General features: G+C 46.4%; 2 protein-coding genes across 2 annotated transcripts in view; both read left to right on the forward strand.

The window, feature by feature from the left end:
* Positions 1-5,479, forward strand: part of RET (ret proto-oncogene) — a 63,287-nt gene extending 57,808 nt beyond the window's left edge. Inside the window, exon 20 of the mRNA XM_075610422.1 lies at positions 212-5,479. Within this exon, the coding sequence (XP_075466537.1) occupies positions 212-369 (158 nt within the window). The 3' untranslated portion in view covers positions 370-5,479. The remainder of the gene's footprint in view (positions 1-211) is intronic.
* An 8,192-nt stretch (positions 5,480-13,671) lies between these two features.
* CSGALNACT2 (chondroitin sulfate N-acetylgalactosaminyltransferase 2) overlaps positions 13,672-17,970 on the forward strand; it is a 59,613-nt gene continuing 55,314 nt past the window's right edge. Inside the window, exon 1 of the mRNA XM_075610423.1 lies at positions 13,672-13,807. The gene's annotated coding sequence lies outside the window, so the exon portion shown is untranslated. The remainder of the gene's footprint in view (positions 13,808-17,970) is intronic.

Raw genomic sequence — 17,970 nt, forward strand, 5'->3', positions numbered from 1 at the left:
AGCACTTTTCTTAATGTCCACATCGCAAGCCAACCCTTGTGCTCCAGTCCCCCATCTGGTTGTTTGTCTCTGTAGTAACATCTATGGCTCGTCTTTTTTTTTTTATGATCAAAGGGAGTTTTGCCAAGGGCCTTACTGTCTGCACGTGAAGCTATTATTATATATTTTTCGGTTCTTCAGTGCAGAACAAATGATCTCTTTTCATTTTTAGGCATATCCTATCCGAACTGGCCTGAAGAAAGCCCCGTTCCAATCCCGAGATTCGATGCCAATAAGTCTGTTTTTTCAAGATATGCCAATGACTGTGTTTATGCTAATTGGATGATTCCACCCTCAGCGGCAAAATTTATGGACAAGTTTGATAGCTAAATTTTCAATTTTTCCCCCCCTGGAAGGTAACAAAATTGTGAATGGGGGGAGGAACGAAAACATGCAAAGAATGAATGGAAAGTCCATTGGCTGGTTCTTTGTGCCAGTGAAAAGTGGCCAAACCAACGTTGCTTTTGTGTGTCAATCGCGCCAACTTTTCTTGGCTTGTTTTACCCCTTCTGCTGCTGGCGGCGGCGCCGCCTCCGCCGTGTTGCTTTGCAATATAGAGTACGTTTCTTGTCCCCCCAGCAGCAGAAGGGGGTTGTGTAATTTTTCCAAAACAGTCTGTAAAACAAAACTCAGTAGAATCTTTTGTATATGCTGCTGTTGCACAAATAGTCTGTATCCCATACACTGCTGTATGTGTCGCTGTGAAAACATGTATTTTTTTTTTTTTCCTTTTGATCATGTGTTAATAATGTTACATTTTATTTTTTAGATGTGTAATGCCTCTTATTGCTAAAGGGTTTATTGTGGAAGAGTTGGTACCATGGCAGCTGATATATGCATCATCAACTGGATAAATATACTGAGAAAGCTTGTGAATGTGTATGCATATATATCATCTATTGTATGTTTAATTTAGATTTATACATACAGTAAGTATGACGTCAAACATACACACTGTATAGATTACCTGTTATCAAGATGCTTGAGCTTCATCCTATAGGAACAGGGCACAGGCAATTGAATTCTCAGCTCTGAACATCCGAGTGACAGCTGGGACGAAACAAGCTACAAGACTCTCATAAGATAAAGAAAAGTCATGTTTCATGTCAAATATTCCTGGCTCTACAGCAATTTGTGAAGATAGATTGCTTTCTACAATGTGTGTATGATATTGATAATCCTCATCTTCAGCCCGGGCCTCCCCACTGCTGGATGAGGCCTCCCCAATGATCTCCCAGGTCCTGCGGTCACAGCCTCTCTTCTCCACGTTGCCCCAGGAAATATTCTGATTTCATCCTCCCAACTTGCTTTTGGTTCTCTTCTTGGTCTTTTCATAATCCTTGGAATCCAGTTGAGTACCATCTTTGTCCAATGGGAATTTCTTCTGGCGATATGTCCGGCTCACCGCCATTTTAATTTCTTCCCTCTTGTGATGATGTCACAGACTTTTTTTGTTTGGTTTTGAACCCATTCATTCTTCTTCTTGTCTCTTCGGGTAATACCCAGCATGCATCTCTCCATACTTCTTTGAGCTGTCTGAAGCTTTTGAATTATGTTCGCATTTAGGCTCCAAGTTTATTTATATATATGTGTGTGTGTGTGTGTGTGTGTGTGTGTTTGTGTGTGTGTGAATGTATGTGCAACTGCATTTTTAGGTGAAATAATGAGAGCCACAATGCTTTTTATAAGCAAGAAAAAGCCAAATAGAACTGTTATCAGTATTTCAGTTTTTTGTTTTGATCTAATTTCATATTATCATTTTTTAAGCAAGTATATTTTGGATATTGTTTGGTTTTTACAAATCCACAGCACTGACTTTATTTGAATGACATATGAGGTGATTGGGTTGGGTGCCCCTAGGTTGACTTATGGGGACATGCCTTATGTAGCATTTCACATTTAATAAACATTGATCATTCTCTGCACACCTTAAGGTTTATTCACTTCAATTGATCTTAAGGTTTGCTAAGGCTGAGCATGGTTTAGTAAGCCCAGGTGCCTCTTATTTGTATAAGTATATAAAAAGGTTGGCGGTGACTTAAGTCTAGCTTTTCATAAATCAATTGTCACTCTAAAGGGACAATTCCAGTAACTCCGAAGTGTGACAACCCACTTCTAAAGTGCACTCTAGAAGCGGATTCAGAGTCAGATTTCCCATTAGGCCGGTTAGGCCCGAGCCTAAGCCGGCAAAATTTCCGCCCTATACAGTTTTGCTGCACTGTCGGGCCTATTGGACCTAATGGGAAGCTACTCGCCTGTGTCAGACGCCTCCTTTCTGCCGCCCTCCTGCTCCTTTGGATGTCACACGGCGTCTCGTTGCCATGGTGTTGGTGACGTTGCGGCGTCATTTGACACCGGGATTCCACAGGAGCAGGAGGGTAGCAAAAAGAAGGCGGCCACACAGGCAAGTGGCCAGGGGCGGCAAATTTGGAAATCCGCCGCTGTGTGGCTTGGTATGCTTTGCTATTCTGTAAGCCCGTATCGCATGTTCAAACCGCATCTAAACGGCTTTTTTAGAAGCGGTTTCACTCTGGCTCTGACAATCCGATCAGTTTGGGAAGAAAGCCTCAAACTACAGTAGCATTTTTTTGCCCACAACTGCTATTCTCGTAGCTCCGTTACTCAAACTGCTTCTAAAAACTCACTTTTTTGTTTGTAACACATAGCTAAATGGAGTCGAGATTAGTATTGTGAGTTACACCCAGAGCCTGCGTCTGGCGGTTAAACCGTGCGGTTTATCACTTTATTTTTTTTAGAAGGTGATTTGCAATCCAGAATACCGTTTTTTGCCCCTCACATTTCATTCCGCTTCTTGGGAACATGCCAGCATGTGCAGTGTGGTAATGACAACTTCGGAGATACTAGAATATGCCCCATAATCTATCAATCCTTACCGGTTTAAATACTTTCCTGCCCGCGCTACATGAACCGTGCCATCTACAAGTTGTCTTACAATGTGATCATTTTACCAATGAGAAGACCAATGAAGAATTAACCAAAATATTAACACACGTGAGATGGGGGATATTTAATTATTTTTGTTCACTAAACTTTATTTTATTGCCACCATTATTTCCTGTTTTGTATAATGCGTTTGCCACCCCGTCCACTCACATTTTCAATGTAGATAAAGCGGTCTTGTTCACAGGTTGGTGAATGTATCCTGTTAATAAACCTGTTCCCTTCCCACTATGGCATTCTGATCACAAGCAAATGAGAACTGAGCGGTATGTGTAGATGTTAAAGCCAGATCAAATACTGCTGTTTTGCCTTCTCTTTAGCAACTGGATTGAACCTCTAGTGTACGACATGCCAGATATTAGTACTGCAGTGTCTAACGTTCCGTAAAGGGGTAATGAAGAGTATCAATGTAAACGCCATAGAAACGGGAACAGGTTTGAAGAAGTAAGGGACAATGGTTCAGACGACTGTTCTTTGTCTGTCCCATCTACCATAGGGTGACAGTGGCACTGGTGCGGCCCCTTTGTACCGCAGCGTCACAGTGACATAGACAAGAGGCCAATATCTGTTCCAATCATCACAAGGTCATTCAGTGACCAAAGTAATGTATGACCAACACTGCCAGTCCTTTCCACTACAGCATGGCACACGAGAAGTCTATTCCACTGGGAAAGTCCCTCACTGCAGATTCAAACCGTTAAGCTGACCAAAGATCTAATCCAGGGGTGGCCAACTCCAGTGGTCAAGGGCCACTAACAGCTCAGGTTTTCAGGCTATCCCTGCTTCAGATTCATTATGATGGAGCCATCTGTGCTGAAAACCTGACCTGTTGGTGGCCCTTGCCCATTGGCCACACCTGATCTAAACCTATAAGTAATTGGGCATGCCCCTCCCACGGAATAGTGAGATAGTGGCATAAGATAGAAACCCGTCTGGGTGTGTTTCTCCTGCTGCACAGGGAGAGACCAGTGTCCCTCTCCCCATGACACAGAAAGGAGGACTTCCGGGCTTTAGAGTCTGTTCTTCACTTCAAAGGGTGACTCAGTGACACAAGGAACATTCACCTTCTTGCAAACCTGGCTATTCTTTCCCTTGAGTAATTACCGAGAAGTAAATCGCGCACATTCGTACCTTTTTGTAACCCAGATCTCTTCTCCGTGGAATGACATAAAATACAATACACTACTAACCCTAAAGAGAAATTATATTTGTTAGTGGGGGGTTTATTCTTTAATGACCGTTTTGCTGTTTTTATATTAAGGAACGTAGCTCAAAGTTCTGGTATCCGTATTGGTCCTGAAGCAAAGCAGATTTGATACCTTTTTATAGCGGACCCGAGTTCTTCACAGATGATAGTGCAGTGTACAGAGCGCCTGTAAGCTCACAGGGCCTGTACACTTGAAGAAGAAACCTATAAAGCTTGGCAAGCTCTGTACACTATAATTTAATATATGAAGAATTGTGTGGGTCCATTAAAAGGTATTACAACCTACATTAATTTATATGAATAAACATATTGTTTGTCTGAAGTACAGTATCCTCCGTGCAAGCTGCACGTTTCACTTAATGCCGTTTCTGCCTCTCTTGTATTGATCTGGTATTCCGACTTCTCAGGACTGAACTCCTCCAGCACAACTGGGCTTCTTTAAAGATGGCGTTGCAACAGAGCTCTCGCTGCCAGAGAGGCCGGCAGTGCGTTGCTCGCAGGCAGCAAAGGGACGAGGAATGTGTTTCTGGCACCTCTGGCAGCGAATAACTTCTCTTTTTTTTTGTTTTTTGTACAGTACCACTTCCTGAGAGGATAGCAACGTTGTATTGCAGCCTCCACTGGAAGCTACAGGGTTAACCCAGGGTTAGTCTTTGACTAACCACCTGTGTTGAAGCAGGGATGTCCTGAAAACCTGACCTGTTGGTGGCCCTTGAGGACTGGAGTTGAACACCCCTGGGTTACATTTTTTTTTTTTTTGCCAAACTGAGCTTAGAAAACACCATTTATCACAAACAAAAATGCAGTGTCCTCAAAATAATATTCGTATAGCATCTGCATCTCTTCTGCTAGCAATAATCATAAGCAACACATATATCAGGAGAAAGTATATATACTGTATATATATGTTGTGAGCATTGTTTGTTTAAAATGCCTTGCCAAACAATCATTTGGTTTTATGCATTCATCCTCCAATCTCACCCATCACATCTCCTCCCAATGCCCTGTTTACATTTTATTTTTTTAAATTCACTTTTGTTCCTATTTATTTTACTCCAAGGAAAACTGCTGCAGAAGTGTAAAATACGTCTGTGTTTGTGATATACGTATTTCAAAAGTTGTAACAGTGAATAAAGAATATCCAAAGAGGAATTCAGAAATACAATCCAACGCTTTCTGTCTAATGGTTAATTTGAATAACAAAAATGTGTTTTCATGTTCAAGACGCCAATCGTGCATATGACTGAGTACTGCCTGATAAGTGTGTTTGTAATAAAGATGGCAGATTTGTTGCAGGCAATATGGGAGTTTTTCAAAGTATAAGTGGGATACAAACCTGTTGGACCTCGCAAGTCTTTCTTTAGATGTCATTAACTATCATGGTGATCCATAACGTGGTTTTATAACCTGCTACTAACTTACACTTGTCTAGGGGCAATTGGTTTTATATACACCCGTCCATACACTAGGCAGTGTCTTTAGAAGTTAGGCTCCATTCAGGGAAATGTACAGAACTATTGAGAACTATTCATGTAAGCGCTGCTGTGCTTCAGGTAAAGGTGAATCACAATGAAAAGATAGAGCATGGCATGGAATGGAAGTGATGAGGACTTGGCAAAGACGGATCCAATGATAAAGTGATGTAAAGAACAATAAAAGGAGTGTATGAGATGGGTAGCATGATTCAAAGAAGGATGGTGGGAAAATTAGGGATTTTTAGTGGGACTGCTGGGAAAAGAAAGGAGGGCTTGAAACGAGACACATAGAGAGATGGAATTCAAAAAAAGTTGCGTTCTAACATTTTCCGCACACTCATCCAGCAGAGGACAAAAATTAAGCTTTTTACAAACAGGAAAAGAATGTCCCAACGGAGTTAAAATCTGAGCGTGAATTGTTATTTCTCATCCTTTGGAGCAGGAGTTTCTGCCCGGGAGGGACTTTCGGGGTTAATTCTGATTGTGCTGAAAGGTCATAGGTCCAAGGACACCCACCCCCTATACTTCACATCTCTTTTATTCTCATGACCTCCTTTTAGTGAGTGCATCGGCACATACAGGTTCCCGGTGGTGTTTGTGTGGACGGAAAGATGCCGGAATACCAAGTAGAGAGAAAATAATCACAATTACCTCGAATTCTCCAACATTAAAAAAAAAAATATAAAAGTATTCACCTAACTTCCTCCACCCCATACAGTATCCAACATTTCATAATCACTATATGGTGTTTCTTGTTGATCTTTAAGGAAAAAAGGGGGTTCTGTCTTATCTCCTATGCTGTTCGCAGTGTATATGCTGCCACCGGTCAAGGACGTTTGGCCATGGCCAAATCACCGGTACTCCGGCGCCAGGATAACTCAACCCTGATCGCCTCGCCGCCATCTGCCATTTTTAAATGTCCTCAGACTTTGAGGATCTCCCCAGCCTCCGCCGTTCCATTTGTGAGTAGGCCGTCGGAGCCATGCCTGATGCGGAGGCTGGGGAGACGGTGATATGCTCCCGGCACCGAGTGTCCATGAATTTAATGCTTTTAAAGAATGTACGCCTTGTGAGTACGATTCTATACTCCTTTTATAGAGAAAGATTTTTCTCAATTGATCTGCGCGATTGTGCCCAATTCTCTCTTCGTCCGAGGTAGCAGTCTCCCAGGTTATCCTCTGGTTCCCATTAATATAGCCACAGTTTGGGATTTGCCCATTTTATTCTACCACACGGTAATTAGGCCCTCTATCAGGAACCACAACACCTATTTGATTCACTACTTAAAAGACATCCGCAGTATGATCTTTTTTCTCTATGGTGTTGTGCCTTCCTCCCCTGGATTTTGAAGACCGATTGTTGACATTCAAAGCGCTACATGCCCAGGGTCTCAGCTACCTGAGAGCTTCTACTTCCATACACTCCCAATCGATCTGCAGGTGAAGACTCCTAACAGTTCCCAGAACCTCCGTGACTTCCTTTGGCGCCCGAGCTCTCAGCCACGCTGCTCCCACTCTCTGGAACAATCTGCCTCGTGCAGATCGAGAGGCCTCCTCTCTGGGAATCTATAACAACAGGCTCAACACCTACCTGTTTACCCGGGCATTTAATTAATGAACCACAAGCTGTCCGGCTTTTAATAGCTACAGTACAATCCCATCCAGGAGTTTTATCTTTTCTTATGTTTGGCCTCTTTTATAACCTCAAATGTTTTCTTATGTGTTTCCTTTTTGTAACTGTGCAGCGCTCTGCGTCCCATTGAGAGAAAAGTGTTTTATAAATAAAGTTATTATTATTAATAACAAAAAAAGGAGGTTCCTTTAAGAGATGAGTGCAGAGGTATAACCAGGGACACACAGATTTGGAGGATATAAACATTGGCTTTTATTTAGGCCGTATCTTCAAACAATACAGTTTTATGGCAGGATACAAATTAAACAAAAGGCCTATCCCTGTGTAAGGGCTGACATACTTCCCAGTCCCTATCTGCAGGGCTGGGAGGATCGGCCTCTTACCCAAAGCGGTACCAGTTCTGAGGGGCTCTTTCCCTCAGTCTGGGTTGGTGTCCGACACGCTGGCGGTTTTCAGGCTTTGGTGCGTCCTGGAATAGAGGGTCTGGCTCCCTGGGACCCCTCTCTGATCAGCATACACTTCCTAGAGATCCCTGCAGGTTACGCAGGAGGCTTTTCTACCTGATGAGCCAGGTGGAGATTGGCTAATTGCCTGTAGCTGCAATTAACCAGCTTCCTGCTGGATTCATCAGCCAGACACAGGCGTTCTAATTGGAGCCCTACTTAGACAGGGGTTAAGGCCCTGTCACAGCGCCACAGCACAGTTCATGGGATTGACCCAGGAAAAATATTCTGGCTGGTACCTATGCAAAGCCATCTCCACGAGACTATGCTATAAATTGTCAAGATTTCTTCAGTATCACAAGCATTCAATGTAAAGAAAGCTACAGAACTAAACGTGATTATTACATTTGACGACAATTTCTCAGGTTAACGCTGCATAACGCAAATCAGTTAACACCTGTATAAACACAAGAATAAAAGAAACAAGCGCATGTCAAGGGGGACAGGACCAATGAGTATTGGGTTCCTTTATCATACATAGAATTGTACCTCAGCCAGTGCCGCGGTGTGGATGCAGGACCGGTTTTATAATTTTGCCACTCATATGCGCGGCATCTCCTCTTCAGCCGACTCAGCGTTATGAGGTCGGCGCGCCATGATAACAGGACACTAGAAAGACATGACGCCGGACGAGGTAATAAGGTTACATAATTGTTAACTATATTAAAGGCAAAAAAACAAAAGATAAAAAAAAACGGGAAATGTGCTGCTCCCAAATGGGGAAATCCGGTACTGGGTGGATGTTATCGTTATGGAGGCTTCCCGACTGGCAGACAAGATGTGGAAGTAGTAAAGAGAAATACCTGGGCGCTACCGCAAACTGAAATATATGGGAAAAATAAAGAATTCTTTTCAGAACATCACGACCTTATAAAGTATATAAGGTTCCCATCTGCTTCGTAGTCTCTTCCTATGACTCAGACCCCAATAGGACTCAGACCCCCTAAGGATCCTGGAAAGATGTTGAAGTAATCCAGTCTGTAGAAATATGACACGTATCCGCTTGTGGGGTTGCCATCTGTAAAGAATTTGGGGGAATTTATAGATTGTTTTGCATGTGAGAAATAATTGCTACTTGTGATTTCATACTCATATGCTGCCAAAGGCCCATACTGTACTGTACATACTCACTCTACAAGAGGGTGATCTCCCCCTAATTTCTATTTGCAGCAAAGTAATCTCCGTCTCTAGCTGTGGACTGGACCATTCTCTCTATGGATCTTTGGAATAAATCTCGGCATTGTGTCGGTGTGAAACTACTTGGATGTTGCAGCTGTGGGCCTGAGCATCCGTGAACATTGTCCCACTCCTCTCCTTACACTGGAAACTAGTGACTAGCGAAGATTCTAACTCATACTCACTGTCCTCTAACCCTCAATGTCTATTTGCCACCTTTAACTCCCTTCTCTGCCTAACTGCACCCTCTTCCGTCCTGATGGTCCAAGACCTTGCCACCTACTTTACAGATAAGAGAGTCCAAACATGACATCTCTTCATATCAGGCTCGACACGCACCATTTGCCACCACTCACACACCTACATTTACCCTAAGCGCCTTTTCCCCTGTGACTGAGGATGAGGTCTCTGTGCTCCCCTCATCATCACCCTACAATTTCCCCCCTTGATCATATTCCCTCACATCTCCTCAGCTCCTTCCCTGGCGCACTAAGTCCCATCCTAACTCATCTTTATAACCTCTCATCTTGGCACATTCCCATCCTCCTTTAAACATGCACTCATCACGTCCCATTCTAAAGAAGCCTCCTCTTGACCCAACCTCCCACTGTAACTACCACCCTATAGCTCTTCTCCCCTCTGCCTGCACGCTATTTGAGCGACATGTATACAATTGCTTGACTCACTTTCTCTCCAACTCCCTGCTTGACTCTTTGCAATCTGGTTTCTGTGCTCTACACTCAACTGAGACAGCCCCAACAAAAGTGGCCAACAGCCAACCCACAGCTAAGTCTAAGGGTCACATTTCCTCACTAATTCTCCTGGATCACCCCCTTCTTCTGCACATTTTCCACTCCATTGATCTACGTGACGCAGCCCTGTCTGGGTTCATGTCCTATCTATCCAACCGCTTCTTAGACTCCGTCCTTTCCTTCTTTCCTGACATTCACTCTCACCAAGTCCTGCCATCTCCACCACCGAAATATTGCAAGGATACGCCCTTCTATAACTCATGACGCAACCAAAATCCTAATTCACTCACCTTGTCCCGCTTTAACTGTTGCAACCTTCGCCTAGTTGGCCTTTCGCAACTCCAATCCATCCAAAAAGTTGCTGCCCAACTCACTGGCTGCGCCTCTATGTAAATCCCTACACTGGCTTGCCACATCCATTAGAATAAAATATAAAACCCTAGTTCTGACTTACAAAGCTCTCAACAGCACTGCCCCTTTACATTTCAGCCCTGATCCCCAAATATACCCCTAAACGCCCTCTACCTTTCTGCCCATGACATTCACCTTTCCACCTACCAGATTCCCACCTCTCACTCCCACCTACAAGACTTCTCCCGTGCGGCCCCCTCTCTCTGTAATTCCCCACCACGTACCATCACTCTCCTCCAGCTTTCAGACATTTAAACACTCCCTGAAAATTCACCTTTTCAAGGAAGCCTATTACGCATACCCCTAACATCTACCACCCTCCACATGTCCTCTAACTCTATTGGGACTTGCTGTGCGGCTGGACCAAACTCCACACTAAGACCCCCTAACATTTGCACCCAATAACCTAAATGGGATCAGCTGTGCAGCTGGACCATACCCCACCTTGAGGCATACTCTGTCCCACAACGAGCAGACACTATACGCCGCATTGCCCCTTATTCCCTCTAGATTGTAAGATCCTAGGACCAGGGCCCTGATTACATTATGTATCTGTATGTATTTATATCTTTATTTATATAGCGCCATCCATGTACATACCGTGTCACAGCAGTAATACACGTGACATAATCATATAACACATAGTGGGAATAAGCGCTTCAGACATAAAAGTAACATAAGGAAAAGGAGTCCCTGCCCCGAAGAGCTTACAATCAAATTGATAAGTAGGGAGAATGTACAGAAACAGTAGGAGGGTGTTCTGGTAAGTGCGTCTGCAAAGGGTCCGTGTATCAGGTGTATAGTGTCAGCCACGAAGCTACTCATATGCTTCGTTAAAGAGGTGTGTTCTCCTTTGTATGTAACATACATTACTCTGTACCCATTGTACCGCACTACGGAATATGTTGGCGCTTAACAAATAAACGATAATAATAAGATTCACACCAGCAACATCCCCGCTCCCTTTGTAGTGGGGAGAGTGGGGGGGCCTGTGTTTGGGGGCCGCAGGTAAAGCTCCTGTCGGACGCCTGTTACCCACATAATAACCTCTGTGTAATATAGAGGTTCTCTGTCTCTCTAGTTGGGGGGTGTCTGTCCTTGTTATCTCTAGCTCTAAACATCCAGAATTCTCTGTGTACTTATGGGCTGTCCATCTCTGAGCCCTCTCTCTTTCTGGATAAAGTCCCCATCCCTCTCAGTGTAGCCTGTGCGCTCTCTCTCCCTTCCCCCCCTCTCCTGTTTCTAGCCGAATATAGTATGCCCCCCTCACTGTAGCTGGGGGCTGTCTCTCTCTGTCGCTGCCCCTCTCTCTGCAGCTGGGGGCTGTCTCTCTCTAGCTGCCCCTCGCTCTCTGTAGCTGGAGGCTGTCTCTCTCTCCCCCTCGCTCTCTGTAGCTGGGGGCTGTCTCTCTCTCTAGCTGCCCCTCGCTCTCTGTAGCTGGGGGCTGTCTCTCTCTCTAGCTGCCCCTCGCTCTCTGTAGCTGGGGGCTGTCTCTCTGTCGCTGCCCCTCTCTCTGTAGCTGGGGGCTGTCTCTCTCTAGCTGCCCCTCGCTCTGTAGCTGGGGTCTCCCTCTCTCTCTGTAGCTGGGGGCTGTCTCTCTCTAACTGCCCTCGCTCTCTGTAGCTGGGGTCTTCCTCTCTCTCCCCCTCGCTCTCTGTAGCTGGGGGCAGTCTCTCTCCCTAGCTGCCCCTCGCTCTCTGTAGCTGGGGGCAGTCTCTCTCCCTAGCTGCCCCTCGCTCTCTGTAGCTGGGGGCAGTCTCTCTCTCTAGCTGCCCCTCGCTCTCTGTAGCTGGGGGCAGTCTCTCTAGCTGCCCCTTGCTCTCTGTAGTTGAGGGCAGTCTCTCTCTCTAGCTGCACCTCACTCTCTGTAGCTGGGGGCTGTCTCTCTCTAGCTGCCCCTCGCTCTCTGTAGCTGCGCCTGTCTCTCTCTCTAGCTGCCCCTCGCTCTCTGTAGCTGGAGCTGTCTCTCTCTAGCTGCCCCTCGCTATCTGTAGCTGGGGCTGTCTCTCTCTAGCTGCCCCATGCTCTCTGTAGCTGGGGCTGTCTCTCTCTCTCTAGCTGCCCCTCGCTCTCTGTAGCTAGGGCTGTCTCTCTCTCTAGCTGCCCCTCGCTCTCTGTAGCTGGAGGCTGTCTCTCTCTAGCTGCCCCTCGCTCTCTGTAGCTGGGGGCTGTCTCTCTCTCTCTAGCTGCCCATCGCTCTCTGTAGCTGGGTGCTGTCTCTCTCTCTCTAACTGCCCCTCGCTCTCTGTAGCTGGGGGGCTGTCTCTTTCTCTAGCTGCCCCTCGCTCTCTGTAGCTGGGGGCTGTCTCTCTCTCTCTCTTTCTCTCTAGCTGCCCCTCGCTCTCTGTAGCTGGGGGCTGTCTCTCTCTCTCTAGCTGCCCCTCGCTCTCTGTAGCTGGGGGCTGTCTCTCTCTCTCTAGCTGCCCCATGCTCTCTGTAGCTGGGGGGCTGTCTCTCTCTAGCTGCCCCTCGCTCTCTGTAGCTGGGGCTGTCTCTCTCTCTCTAGCTGCCCCTCGCTCTCTGTAGCTGGAGGCTGTCTCTCTCTAGCTGCCCCTCGCTCTCTGTAGCTGGGGGCTGTCTCTCTCTCTCTAGCTGCCCCTCGCTCTCTGTAGCTGGGTGCTGTCTCTCTCTCTAGCTGCCCCTCGCTCTCTGTAGCTGGGGGCTGTCTCTCTCTCTCTCTTTCTCTCTAGCTGCCCCTCGCTCTCTGTAGCTGGGGGCTGTCTCTCTCTCTCTAGCTGCCCCTCGCTCTCTGTAGCTGGGGGCTCTCTCTCTCTCTCTCTAGCTGCCCCTCGCTCTCTGTAGCTGGGGGCTGTCTCTCTCTCTCTAGCTGCCCCTCGCTCTCTGTAGCTGGGGGCTGTCTCTCTCTCTAGCTGCCCCTCACTCTCTGTAGCTGGGGGCTGTCTCTCTCTCTAGCTGCCCCTCGCTCTCTGTAGCTGGGGGCTGTCTCTCTCTCTCTCTAGCTGCCCCTCGCTCTCTGTAGCTGGGGCTGTCTCTCTCTCTAGCTGCCCCTCGCTCTCTGTAGCTGGGGGCTGTCTCTCTCTCTAGCTGCCCCTCGCTCTCTGAAGCTGGGGGCTGTCTCTCTCTCTAGCTGCCCCTCGCTCTCTGTAGCTGGGGGCTGTCTCTCTCTCTAGCTGCCCCTCGCTCTCTGTAGCTGGGAGCTGTCTCTCTCTCTCTAGCTGCCCCTCGCTCTCTGTAGCTGGGGGCTGTCTCTCTCTCTATCTGCCCCTCGCTCTCTGTAGCTGGGGGCTGTCTCTCTCTCTAGCTGCCCCTCGCTCTCTGTAGCTGGGGGCTGTCTCTCTCTCTAGCTGCCCCTCGCTCTCTGTAGCTGGGGGCTGTCTCTCTCTCTAGCTGCCCCTCGCTCTCTGTAGCTGGGGGCTGTCTCTCTCTCTAGCTGCCCCTCGCTCTCTGTAGCTGGGGGCTGTCTCTCTCTCTAGCTGCCCCTCGCTCTCTGTAGCTGGGGGCTGTCTCTCTGACTGCACCTCCCCCTCTCGTGTCTCATTTCCTCAGTCACAGGAAGTGTGAGCAGGGAGCTGTGCAGTGTGTGCAGTGTGTATGTATATACATTGTATCTGCACTATCTGCACTGTATATAGTATCTGCACTGTATATAATATCTGCACTGTAAGCCCAGGCGGGATCCGGCTACTCCAGGTAAGATCTATGATGTCTGTATATAGGAGCAGAGGTCACAGCGCACATTGTGTTGGTGCTACTTTGTATCTGCGGGCACAGCACACAATGGGACTCATCTATCTATCTATCTATCTATCTATCTATCTATCTATCTATCTATCTATCTATCTATCTATCTATCTATCTATCTATCTATCTCTACACACTCACACTGTTCTGTGCCCTGTATATTGCACATGCTGTATACTGTACATGCTGTGCCCCCTGTATACTGTACATGCGGTGCCCCCTTTATACTGTACATACTGTGCCTTTCACAGGCTGGGTGCGTTTGTGTTGTGTTGTGTTGTGTTGTGTTGTGCTGCAGGTTGCACTATTGACTCTGTCCTATATAATGTGAAGCTGTATCTCCCCCAGCCCCTCTGTTCGACTATATTAATTTGAGTGGGGTTCAAATCTTACCGTGCACGGGGGCAGCAGTGTGTAGTGTGTAGTGTTTGTGTGGATGTTGTGTTCTGTCACACTTAGGTATGTATCAAAAATGGTGCAACTGTTCTTCAACATGGAGCAAATATTTGCACCTTTGTTATTAGCGCCAGCGCGGTATGAATCTGTCTAATCCCGCTGTTTACATTCCGCGCAGGTCTGTTTGGGTCAGAGGTTAACGGCGCCTAAACCTGGCGGATTTATATAGCACCGAGAGAGGAAAACTGGAGCAGTTATAGACCCTTCTCATTGTAATATTGCGCTTACTCTGCTCCCCTAACTCCTATAACCGCAACCCCAAAACACGGGGGGGGGGGGTGCACTAAATGGAGCAACGCCAAATGATACAATGACACAAAAGTAAAGAATTACACAATTTGCGACACAATACATACTGGATTCCCCATTACGTGTGCACAGTGTGTTGTATTTTTGTAGATACTGATTTTTGTCACACTTGGTTTTGGCTGTTGAGTTGACACATTCGGTTTGTATACATATTCGCTGTCACACTTTGTGCACACTGTGTTTGAGCAGATGTAGTGTGTTTTGACACTCAGTGTGCGTACACACAGTGTGTAGAGTTTGTGTAAATGCTGTGTTGTGTCACACTTGTGTTACTGTAGATGTTGGGGTCCTTGTTGTGGCAGCATCCTTTTGAGAACAATGGGATTGATGTATCCAGGGACTTTCGGAGAAGTATTAACAAAAAGTGAGATAATTGTTTCAAAGTCTCGTGGCTGCAAAACTGGAGCAAAAACTAGAATTGTCCAAATCTGTAAAATCCTATGATATATTCTATGAAACGGGACCTTTTTCTTTGATACATTTGCTCCAGTTTTGCAGTGTCATTGTCATTGCGTGTTACTTTTGGGTCAATGCTGAATGACCCCTCTCCAGTATTAGGCTTCGGACATGGAGTCGTTAACAGCGCTGACGCTCCTGCTCTCCTGCTCAAGCAGGAGCTTTTTTGTGTCCCTGCATGAGCGTCAGCGTGCGCGCTTGTGAGCTGGGTAGGAGGCGGGGCGGGAGGCGGGGCTAGCGCGTCACGGCGCCGACGTCACGGACTGCCATTGGCTTTTGGCGGTCACGTGACCGGCCCTGCGCTTCCCTCAGTGGGAAAAATTAAATTGTGCTGTCGGCTGCAATTCCACACGCCTCCGCACGCCTGCGGAAGCGCCGTCTAAAGCCATGCTCATTAGGGATGATGTTTCCCCTCAGTGCGGGTCAGCACGGTCTTTTTGACCATGGCCCTGGCCTTAAGCGACACTGTGTCTCCGTGCTGGAGAAAACATCTGCTACATTAAAATTAATTGGGCTACAATCTTCTCCAGTGAGGGGCAGGTGCATCATACAGTAGTATATTGGATAGTGATGAATATTGCCTTGTACATGTCTGCTTGTCTACACACACACACACACACACACACACACACACACACACACACACACACACACATACACACACACACACACACACACACACACACACACTGTGAGGCCGTCTTCACCATGTTGGAGAAGATTTCAGCCCCTTTCAATTGAATGCGGCTGAACAGGGAAGACGGCTTTGTAGCATATTGAATAAGGGAACTTTTGGGTGGTGCTGCTTTTAAACCTTTTAGACACCCGTGGTGTTTAATAAAATGTAGATTTAATGCATTCGTTAAGAACAAAAATATATAGAGATGTTGTTCATTGGTCTGTGTCCTAAGACATGAGAAATGTTGGGAAATGTAGCATCATGGATTCGGATTCCTGTAACCCTGCCTCTTGTGGTTCTAATTCATCGCAGAGCGGCCTGCAATAAAACAGAGGCAAATCATATCCAAACACGGCTGAATCAGTCTAAAGATGTCACGGAACTATTTTAAAAATAATTACAGTGAATCAGAATAATTTCTTTTTAATGCCCCCTGTAGAATTGGTGTCTCAGGCTGCGCCCACGCTGCCGCTGAGCGCGCTCATGCTAGAGAGCGGTGACGTCACGAGGTCTCCAAGCATGAGCGCAGGCTGTCCTGCATCATTTTGAATGCGGGAGTGTTGGGGCATGGATCGGGGCAATTTGGGTGTGTGTGGCTGTGTTCTGTGTGCATTGACTGGTGCTGAGCGCGCTTCAAAGTAAATTTTGTTTATCTCGCCAAGCTTGGGAGAGCGTACGTGTCCACGCGCTCCGTGGTCGTGCAGATTCGGATTCACTGAATGCTCCAAGCGCGGTCAGCGGCACAGTGGACGCAGCCTTGGGCATTGTATTATTCGATGGAAAATCATTACTTCCTGTAGAGACGGCCATAGATTTGTATCCGTGAGAATCTAGAAATAAAAGTCTGATTTTCCTGGGCAGAATTGGGTAGAGTCTCCATGCCCAACATGAAATAGTTTCTGGGCAGCTGACGTTACCAGTAATCTATTCTTCAAAGGTAGAATACTCAGAAATTGAACTTTAATATGGTTCCTAAACTTGTAATTCGGAAAAGGAAACTGATGATCCGTGCTTCAGGTGGAGGCAGAGTATCTATCAGTATACTCTGCCTCCACCTGAAGCAGGGCTCATCAGTTTCCTTTTCCAATGCTTTCCTCCACTAGTGCACCTACAGATGCAGCGGCCGTTATTCGAACACATCACGGAACCGTTTGCGTGTGCTCTGCTGTATTCCACGCAGCATTAACGCGGCCAATCGCCCCAGGCGCCCGTGTTTATCGCGGTTGCTTTGTTGAATTTCATGGATTCTGTTTCTTTGTGTGCAATGAAATGAATGAATTGCAATGTGTACAGTACTGTGCTACTGTGTTAATTTCAGGTGTTTAAAAACCAGAACACTAACATGCCATTTTCTGCGCTCGCGTCATAAGGCGGTACGGTTGGAAGAAATCACGCACCGTGACATGGGTATTCCTAGGTATACACCGCGTGATGTGTTCGAATAATGTCCGCTGCATCTGTACCACACACTCTTATAACCTAGGAGTGCTGGTATCATATCTTGTTTTTTGGTTTAAACTTGTAATACAACACTATTATATAGGTTTAAATGAAGCGTCTATGTTCCCAGGGTCTGCGCCCTCTCTGCATGTCCAGCGCCTGTGGGGTCTGTGAGGGGTCTTCTCTTGAAACACAAAGGCATTGAGCCTTGGTAGAGTGGTGCTGGTGCGTGTATGTCATTTATTTAGTGCCGACCGTGTAAGCAGCGCTTTACTAATTGCGATGCCGGGGAGGGGAGTACAGCTGGACTGGAAATGGGGAGAGGGTTCGGTGTCCTAGCAGTGTCTGGAGCTGTGCTCATGAGCTTCTTTCTAAAACAGGACCAACTAACGGGCCAAATGGGTTCCACGAAAGGCCTTGATGTGGCCCTTAGGCTCCCTGCTAACTTCATACTAGTTTTTAAGCAGCTATGTGTATTTTTTCACGCTGAAACACACTTGTAAGTTGAGCTAATGTAACTATATACAGTATACATGTTATAAATGCTGAAATATGCTTAAAATTGTAGTCATTTTAAAGTCTTAAGATGTATCTAAAATGAGCTTGTGGCCCTTCTACTTCATAATGTTTTCTGATCTGGGCCCTTTGGAGAACTAGTTGAAGAGACCGCCTCTAAAACATAAATGCATAATACTATGATTATCCCCACACAACGGGGATAAGATCAGCAGCAACACGAGGCAAAGGGAGACTGCTTCGGGTAGCATACAAT

This window comes from Ascaphus truei, chromosome 8 (assembly GCF_040206685.1).
Source record: "Ascaphus truei isolate aAscTru1 chromosome 8, aAscTru1.hap1, whole genome shotgun sequence".
Classification (NCBI taxonomy): Eukaryota; Metazoa; Chordata; class Amphibia; order Anura; family Ascaphidae; genus Ascaphus; species Ascaphus truei.